The sequence below is a fragment of the Jatropha curcas genome, chromosome 11 (assembly GCF_041381405.1).
Source record: "Jatropha curcas cultivar XTBG-Jc1 chromosome 11, XTBG_Jcur_1.0, whole genome shotgun sequence".
Classification (NCBI taxonomy): Eukaryota; Viridiplantae; Streptophyta; class Magnoliopsida; order Malpighiales; family Euphorbiaceae; genus Jatropha; species Jatropha curcas.
In genome coordinates, this window is record NC_143161.1 from 2442337 (window position 1) to 2452050 (window position 9714).

General features: G+C 36.9%; 2 protein-coding genes across 2 annotated transcripts; both read right to left on the reverse strand.

Annotated features, from left to right (window-relative positions):
- Positions 1-199: 199 nt before the first annotated feature.
- On the reverse strand, positions 200-2034 carry RLP51 (receptor like protein 51). Its single transcript, XM_012236420.4, has one exon. It carries the CDS (start codon positions 1927-1929, stop codon positions 589-591), a length of 1341 nt encoding a protein of 446 aa, XP_012091810.1. The 5' UTR covers positions 1930-2034; the 3' UTR covers positions 200-588.
- A 1383-nt stretch (positions 2035-3417) lies between these two features.
- Positions 3418-9630, reverse strand: IRX1 (cellulose synthase family protein). Its single transcript, XM_012236421.3, has 13 exons — positions 9337-9630; positions 8950-9026; positions 8803-8854; positions 8565-8709; positions 8104-8370; positions 7300-7645; positions 7049-7186; positions 6341-6466; positions 6049-6261; positions 5343-5604; positions 5052-5251; positions 4378-4731; positions 3418-4246 (listed from the first exon to the last, which is right to left on the reverse strand). The coding sequence occupies exons 1-13, from the start codon at positions 9512-9514 to the stop codon at positions 3659-3661; spliced, it is 2946 nt and encodes a 981-aa protein (XP_012091811.1). The 5' UTR covers positions 9515-9630; the 3' UTR covers positions 3418-3658.
- Positions 9631-9714: the final 84 nt, after the last annotated feature.

Below are 9714 nucleotides of genomic sequence, written 5' to 3' on the forward strand. Positions count from 1 at the left end.
ATAAAACTTCCAACATGATATCAAACTTCAAGCAACATATACTAGTGTATCCAATACTTCTGGAGTGGATTTGAACATTTTTGAAGAAAAATTTTCAAGCAGAAAAGTATAAAACTTCCAACATGATATCAAACTTCAAGCAACATATACTAGTGTATCCAATACTTCTGGAGTTAATTTAACACAAGCTCTAAGAAAATGACAGACTTGAAATAGCAAGTGTCATTATAATCTTTGTGGCTCAAGAAAAGTACATAATTCATGATATAGCATCATCAATATCAACCTGCTTTCCCCTCTGTATTCAATAATTAACCACAAAACGGTCGAATGCGCGAGGAAAATAAAAGCAAACACTGTTTTCTCAATCCAATTTATCAAAGCAGAAAAAAAAAAATCGAAGGCATGACAAGATAATAAGACAATGTTTCCTTCTCTCTCTTTTCTCTTTCTTCTTTCCCCTTTCTACTCTACAACTACCCTCTTCCATAATCTCAAGTGTATAATAAATCAAATAATAAAATGATCACTGGTAACCAAATTTCCCCTAATCTAAACTATTAATGAAGACACATTACCTTCTCATTATTAACCACACCTTTTTGAAAGAAGAATAAGGAAGATAATGAGGAAGATTATAGAAGAAAGCCCAATTGCTACACCAAGAACAACCTTATTAGGTCCATGATGGTGATCTCCTTTGTTGCTAGAACTGTCATCTTCACTATCATCATAATCTGATGAATCGCTCTCACTATCTCCTCCTGATGATGAATCTTTAGCAGGTGGTGGTGACATTGGCAATCCATGCTTATCACAAGGGGCAATACCAAGCTTCAATTTTGATGACAAAATTGTATGATTATAACACAAATTGCTATTTCCACCAATTTTGAACACATCCAATCTCTTCAAAAATGTAAGATTAAAAGGCAAAACACCATGGAACTCATTGTTTGCAAGATTCAAGTGCTTCAAATGCTTCATTTCTGCAAAAAATCTTGGTATTGTCCCATTGAACTGGTTTGAACTTAGATCAACATGAACCAAACCTGGGATTGCTGACATCGAATCTGGGATTGATCCAGATAATGAATTAGACCCCAAAGATACATTCTTTAATGAAATCAAGTCACCAATGTTAGTGGGTATTTCACCAGTAAGAGCATTAGAGGAAAGATTGAGACTTTCAAGATTTTCAAGAACTGAAATTGAACTGGGTATTCTTCCTTTGAGCTTATTACCCGAAAAATCCACAAGGGTAAGATTAAATTGCAGGTGTTTAGGTATATAACCAGTGACATTAGCATTTGAGATAGTAACAGACGTGAGCTTATGCATATTACCAAGAACTACAAAAAGACCACTAGCATTGATAGGCACATTGCTTACAGTGAGATCGGTGAGATTAACAAAATGAGAGAGCCAGACACCAGTAAGGCGTTTAAGAGAGTGAATACAAGTAAACGAGTGGAGAGAAAGGGCAAGATCTGAAGGGAAGCGAATAGGAGTAATAGGACAGTTAGTAAAAGTCAGAGATTGGAGAGTGGAGAGAGATTTTAAGGCAGTGTAGGAGAAAGAAACATCAGATGAGCAGTTAGAGAGATGGAGAGAAACAAGGTGACGGAAAGGGGAAGAAGAGTCACAAATGGTGGAGTTATGAGGGGAAGGCTGTATGCAAGGGTCTCTTGAAGTGGGTATGTCAAGAGATTGAAGTGCTCTGATTTGTTTTGGGTCTAATGTGGAGTGTGTAGAAGGAGTAGTGGAACGCGGAGTGGGAGAGGGGATAGGGGAGGGAGTAGGTGAGACAATTGTAGTGGTGGTGGTGGTAGTGGCAGTGGTGTTGGTGGTTTTAGCGGTGGTGGAGAGGAGGAGGAAAAAAAAAGAGAGGAAAAATGGAGGCTTTGGTGGCGGTGTTCGTGAAGACATTGTGAAGAGAAAGAAGCTCAAGCTTAGGGGAGGGTGAATGTTGTTTGCAAGTGAGCTTGAGAAATGAGGAGTGAAGTGAAGTGGACAAGATTAATTGGCCAGGTTGGATTGTTGGAGTCCTTTCATGCCCTTGTATTTCCTACTCATTTGCATAAATTCGAAAAGAAAATAAATCATTTTTTTTTATTATTATTATCATAGAAGTGACAAATGTTCACGTGCCATTCACCAACATAGATTTTCCTCACAAAATCTTTATATGGATGCCAGGACAAATAACTGGATGGGCATGGGCTAAAATGGTAAATAGAAATCACAAGGGTATGATGGTCATTAAAGATTAAAAGGAGAATATTTGTGTCAAATTTTCTGTTAATTGCGAAGGTAAAAACAATCAAAGGTTTTTTATCATTCACACATGGTTCTTATTTTATCTTTTAAGTTCAAAAATGTTTAGAGCGAAAGGTTTTGATTCGAGTTTTTTTTTTTTTTTTTTTTTTCTAATTATCACTAATTCGGGAAATCTTAACCAAAGAAAATAACTAATCTTACTATATATTACATAATAATATTCCAGATCAGTCAGTTCCAAAGTAGCTGTCCATCACAAGGCATGAAAATCCAATATTTTTCGACTAGGGTTGGGTGCTTTCCAGCTCTTTCCTCCTCTTCTTTTATTTGTTACTTTCTTGGAAAGACCCACTATATATGTGCTAAGCTGTCTTGTATAAAATCTTGATTTACTCTTAGACGAAACTTTCTCAGTATATATAAATAGATTCCATTAATTGTTTCGAGAGGCCTAAACGCCATTAACGGTTAATAAATGATCATTGTACGTACATAACTTTCACAGCAAGCATGTGCTTTTTTCTTGATTTTAGCAGTTAGTGAGAAATAAGATTTTCTAATTTTGTTTTCCTCGTTCCTACGTTTCTCTTAGCATTTATTGCCGCAAAGGAAAAGAAAACAAAAATTAAAAAAAGTACAGATTAACTTTCCAACTGCAAAGAAATCAAACCATTCGATCCTCAAAAAGAGACAAAGATGATTGGTAGGTGCTCTTTTCTTTAGGTATAATTTATTCAGAATGTTATGCTTAAAGTATTATAGAAAAATTGAAGTCTGAAAATTTTTTCAGACAAGATGAATCCATTCAAAGTCATTAAGTTTTCTCTCAACAAGGTCAAGACTTTACTGTGTGTCTGAACTCTGAAGTGGCAATTTATAACCCCAGTCGCAGAGGCGAACAGACGGTAAAATAGAATGTGAGTGACCGTTGGTGACCAAAGTCTTGGTAAGCAGCGGAGCAGCCACACCTTTGTCAGATACCAAGAAAGACAGTGATGTCTTAACCAAACAGAATTATTGAGTATAACCTAGGCTTCCCATGTTGGACCCACTAAATAATTTCAAGAAATTCCTCTGAAGTAGATCCAATTTTTTTATCTTGAATAGTGAAATTAATCCAACTTGACAGGAAGAATATAAAAAATGAAAAATAATTTGAACTCATTCTTCCAATACCTGGAAATTGGGAAGTAGTTAACATTTTTTTTTTTTTTCCCTTTTTTGACATTAGTCTTATAACACAGCCAAAAAGAAGAATACAAACTGATCAAAACTTAGTAGAAAATCATATTGCAGTAGAGAAGTAACTGCAATTCCCAATTTCTTGAGAGCAGGTATACATATTCACAGTCATATCCCAGAATTTTTTGTTGAGAAATCAGCAATCTATGGAAATGCAGTTTTGAGCGAGGGCTGAGGCATCAACATTGCTAACAAACGGATTAATTTTGACCCAAACAAGAGAGAAGACAGAGGCCAACAGAACTGACCAAAGAACAACAATGGTTGGTGTTCTGTTCTGTCGGCCCATTAGACCCTTGAGGAATGGATAGAGATGGAGAATCACCCAAAAGGCAAAGAACACCTTGCCAAAGAGGGGTCCCCATGCTTCATATCCTTTGTTCAATGCATCAGAGAATCCAGCAACAACACCAACTAAATTGATAATGATAAGAGAAGTTGGAGGGATCAAAAGTGTTGTCCACTTGATCATGTAGAGCTCACCAAATTCTGCATCTTCTGCTGCTTTTGCAGTGACAGTGAAGTTGGTATCAATTCCAGCCAACATTTTCAACATTCCTTGGAAGACGGCAAATAAATGGGCTGAAACACCTCCAATCACCCAAAACTGCTCGTTACGCCACAAATCTTCTATGCCAACACCACTCCACCTTAGCTCTAGTACTGCTGTTACAATAATGGACATGAAGAGGCCAAGAAATAGCGTGCTTGCTAGGTTTGATAGCTGGATCAGTAACAAGGTATAATAGTCAGCTAGTTATCGCAGTGAGTAGATGAATTCTGAAACCCAAATGCAAGAGGATAATTTGGTTTCTTATAAACAGAAGATTATTGCCTAAGATTTTAGAGATTTACCGTTGGTATGATGAATTTCCCTGTGAGAAGACAGATTGCGGGCAGTGTACAGTAGGCAATGAGAGGAAGTGATGTAAAAGGATAAACAATGGTATTAATGTATGCCAGCCTTTGAAGCCATTTAAGACGGCCTCCTCCATAACCATACCAGAGGGGACAGTGTCTGCTCAAGAAAATTTCTACAGACCCAAGGGCCCATCGGAGAACCTGGTGCAATCGATCAGAAAGATTGATGGGTGCAGACCCTTTGAATGCAGGTCTTAGAGGCATGCAGTAGATTGATCTCCACCCTCGGCAGTGCATCTTGAAGCCAGTTAAGATATCCTCAGTGACTGATCCATATATCCAACCAATCTGAGAAGAAACATATAAAGCTTGATAGAGTAAGAGAAATGCAAAATAGGACAAAACTAAAACCCAACAGCTTCATGAATGTTGATGTAATTGAACAACTGGACAAGTAATACAGAGTTACTGAGGCAACCAAGTGAAAGTTATGAACATTAATCTTGGGATGAATGGTTAGTTATACAGTTTATAGAAGTTGAATATTAACACTTTAAACCTGAGGTTATAGAAGCAGGAAATGAATATCTGTTCAAAGAAATTGGCAATGTAATTGAATTTCAAAAATGGCATCAAAATATCATATGAAGTAACACTAGAAGCTTCACCTCTTTTCCCCATTCAGTCTTCTCTTCATAGCTGCAGCTAATAACGTGAATAGCTTCCTTGATGAGGGTTGATGGGTTGACAGAGTCAGGTACTCCTCCATTCTCCATTAGTGTTGACTCAATGAAGACAGATGATAAGCCAAAAGTTTTCTCAAAGCTCAACTGGGAGATCAACATTGACCTTTCATGCTCATCATAATCTGCAGAATTTTAAACCCAAACACGCTTAGCTGTTGAAGAACTCTGTTAATTAATCACCTAAGTCCAACTGTTATCAAAAGCAAAACTTACTGTCAATCTCTGTAAGATTGAAGATGGCAGCATTCAGATCCTCTCGTTTTGCATCTCTATAAACCTCAGCCAGATCCTTTGTAGGTTTCTTCTTTGACGGGCAGCAACAAGAGCAGCATCCGCACCATGAGCAGGATGAGGAATTCTTAGGTAAGCTGGGCATAGAAGGAGGCCCATAACCATAGAGTGCTTGCCTATTGAAAACACAACCTGTTCCCACATATACTGGTCCTTGGATGCCATCAAGACCTTTCATGTTAACCTGAAAATATGATTGAAATGAAAGTCCGAACTCAAAGATCTCATAATTCATTCAAGTGCAGGGACCAATACTACTAACGCTGTTATTGAAGTGTTGAAGTGTTGCCTAGCTATTTCTTCACATTTCTAAACTTACTTATTTGGAAATCCAAACTTTAGTGACAACTTCAGTTTGAAAGTGGTGCATCCATCTGAACTTTAATTTGACTAGAACCCAAATGAGTATCAATATCCTGATTTGTCATTTAGGAACTAGTTCTCGAAAAATAAATATATATGTTCGTTTGAGAAGAAGAACTTAAAATATGTGTTATCCATACACTGTACTACTATGTTTATTGAGTCTCAGTAGAACTTAAAATAATTGCGCATAAGAAGCTAGACCTCTTTATGTTGAATAACCAAGTGTTAAATAGATGGAGAGATTAAGCTGGATTAATCTTACGTCAAAGAAAACCACATTTCTATTGGCATATCGATCGCTCTTATCTATGCCATCAAATCTCTGAGGAAACTGCACAAAGCATACATCTCGACCAACTTGTGGGTCCATCAGGATGCACATTGCCTCTCTAACTGCCTTGCTATTGTTTACATAGTGATCACAATCAACATTTAGGATGTAGGGAGCATTTGTGAGAACTGCAGACACTCTCACCTGGATGAAGCATTCACTGGAGAATTAATACACTATCGAACTCTATCAAATTAATGATATTGAAACCATTTATACGCACCAAAGCATTTTCAGCACCGGCCTTTTTGTGATGCTGGTAGCCAGGTCTCTTCTCTCTAGAGACATAAACAAGGCGAGGAAGTTCATTTCCATCTATATCACGAGCTCCGGTGTTTCCAAGGAAAACCTGTAAAGTGCCTTAATGATGAGATTGAATTTTCAAAAAAAATATAAAGTGCTTTCTCTAGTAAATATCTATAAATATATTGGATTAGTTTTTCCAAACTTAAAGCTCTCAAAGATTCTGGATTACAAAAATAATTTCAACGGATCACCTAAAGTTGTCTTTCATTATTTCCAAGAACACTGATTGGATCTCATTTTTGGAGAGGGGGACAGGGGAATGGGGAACTAGCGTCATTTTAGATACCAGATGTTTTGGAGAATGGGTCGACTGTGTAGGTTAATTTCCAAATTTATCTGAAAGTTTAAACCACAAAATTTTTATATATTTCAATGTAACTCAAAAGAAACTGAACAAAAGTTTGTCAAAACTATTTGTAGGCCCTCAACCTATTTAGGCCCTCAACCTATTTAGATGGACCTCATTGTAGAAGAAAGAGATGTTACAGTTAATAATATCATGTGCTGATGTACATCTCATCCTTCTTTTAAATGTTTAAGTAGCGTGGTTGATGCATGCTGAAAAACTCTTACTAATAGTAATAGTGAAGGTTTAACAAGACAAAATATTGCATGAATGATTAACCTGAATCATGCCAGGGTGGTCACGTGGGTTATTTCCAGGCCAAGGTGTTCCATCCTGCATAGTCCAACCTTCATCAGGTGTTTTCTGAGCCTTTGCTACTAAGGCATTAACTCGAACTTTGTACTCTTCATAATCTCTCTGTAACCAAAAAGATGACAATGAAGAAATGGCTTTTTACTTACTCAGTACATAATTTAATCAATACATCAAAATGGAACAAATATTCAAGATAACAAGTTTCAGGTTCTTACTTTCATTGCTCTGCGTTCTTTCACAAAAGAAGGCTGCACTTTATCTTTTAAATAATCAATCTTCTGTGAGAAGTAAAACTCGGGAGCCCTTGGTTCAATTGAGTATTTTTTGCAGAATGGAACCCATTTCCTTGCAAACTCTGCTGTTTCTGCTAAGGATTCAAATGAAAGCATGGCAGCACCATCATCAGATACATAGCAGGAGACTTTATCCACAGGATAGTCCAAAGCAAGAATGGATAGCACTGTATTGGCAGTGATCAGTGGAGGTTCTTTCAATGGATCAACAGTACTCACGAAAAAGTCCACCGCAGCAAGCTGATTAGGCTCACCTTCTCTTTCATACCTACACAACATAGGGTATGACCATATAATTAAAGGGTTCAAATTTTACTCTTCCATAATGATTGAATTCTTTATCTCACTATTTTCATTGTCTTTCTCATATTATAATGCCTGGAAACTCAGCCTGCTTCACTACATACGAGAAGAAAACTATCACATAAAGGTCAAAAGCATAGAATTTTATTTGATTAGATAAAAAAAGTTTCTATGCATCATCTGACTAATCTCTGAAACCAGATTCAGCAATATGAGCAGTGGCGGGAGAGAAGGTGGCCCCTGTCCCACAGCTCCAATTTCTTTTTTCTATTTTTTGCCCTATAAAATAGTTATTTTTCTTTATTTGGCCCCCCTTAATTTTGAAAATTTTCTCTTCTCCCTTTTTAGCATTGGATCCTGCCACTGTTTACCCACAAAATTATATCATTCAGCTTTAAAGTCTCCAGTAGAATGTTAATGTACCTTGCCGAGAGCCTGTCAATGTATGTTTCCCTATTAACAGGACACCACTTAGGGAATTGATCCAACACCCAGGAAAATGCAAACCAAATCTCACATATGACAGAAGTAATCCACAGAGGATAAGCACTATCTACAGGATTTGTTATTCTGTAATGGAAGAAAAGCCCCAAAATAATCAATCGCATAATTATTACAGCTCTATACGGGGTGAGTTTGTTTGGCGAAAGTGGAATAACAACTGAAAGTGGCTCTGCAGCATCACCGGACCTGCAAAAAGGCAACATTATATCAATTCAATCACATCATTTACAGAAGGACATGAGAAGAAATTGAAGCATCAAAGTCAAACCGTTAGAGGTCTGCAGTGCACTTCCCTTTTATGCGATGTATCAAATTATATAACTGGTGTTGGGACGGAATTCAAAAAATGGGCTTTGGACTTGAGTTTTCTTTGTACTTACGGCTTGTCCTCCATCTGCTGCTCAGGTGGAATTTCAGCTGGCTCCTTTTCAGGCTTTGGAGCATTCTTTTTCTTCTTGTTCTTTTTATCTTTCCAACTCTCCACTCGATTTTTCCAAATTGGATTCCCATATTCATCATTCATTTCTTCATTAAACCATCACAAGAGATGATTAATGGCAATTCTTTTAAAGGCTGAAGTATGCAATAACAATATTCAAAAAATTCAAAATTGATTACCACTATCCACTGTTGACACACTACTGACATGTCTTGCATGAATTCCAACATCCTGTGCAAATAAGGATGAGTTAGATAAAGATCACTGATATTATGTTCATTACACAACTCACTGTGCAATAAAAATATTTATAACGATCATCATACCTGAGAATTGTTTAGTTGAGATGCCATGGTTGATCGATTGCCTGATGCCTTTGCTTCACCATCATCCAACAAGTTCTCTGCAAATTAGCAAAATATTTTAAGCAATAAAGAAATAAACTTCCAATAAAACATGAATCAAGTCTTCAATAAAAAAGAAAATGCTAGAAATGACTAAGAAAGTAAGGTCTAAAAGGCAATTTCTAAAACTTGATAACTGAAAATTGCAACTCTCAAGTTAAACAAGTGCATGACAATTAAAAACTTTAAAAAAAAAAAAAAAAAAAAAAAAACTTATATGGAAGTATAAAAGCTAAGGTTGGACAACATATACTGAATGTATAAAAACTGAAATTAGCAAAAAAAGAGAACTCTTAAGATAAGTTGTACCATCATAAGGAGAGCCACACCGCAAGCATACTTTCCTGTTCTCCTTGATCTCGTACTCAAAACAAGACTTGCACATAGGGAAATTACAGTCATGGCAAGCCACAAACGGTTCACCATTTGTATAAAGACCCACCTGTTCACCGCAGGTATGGCATATAGGGACCCCGGATTCCATCATTTTGCTGATCACCTACTATCAGGAACCCAATTCTTCAATAATCCTTTCAAGAGATTTCCTCTCCTTGGCCTTGTTTTTATATCAAATTCCCTAACCAAAGGCAGGGTGTTTGGGTGTCTTAGAGAAACTGGTGCTGACATTTTTGTAATGGTGACGAGAAGGTGAGGCTGGTGTTTGGTGGGGTAAGGAGGTTGGGGTGT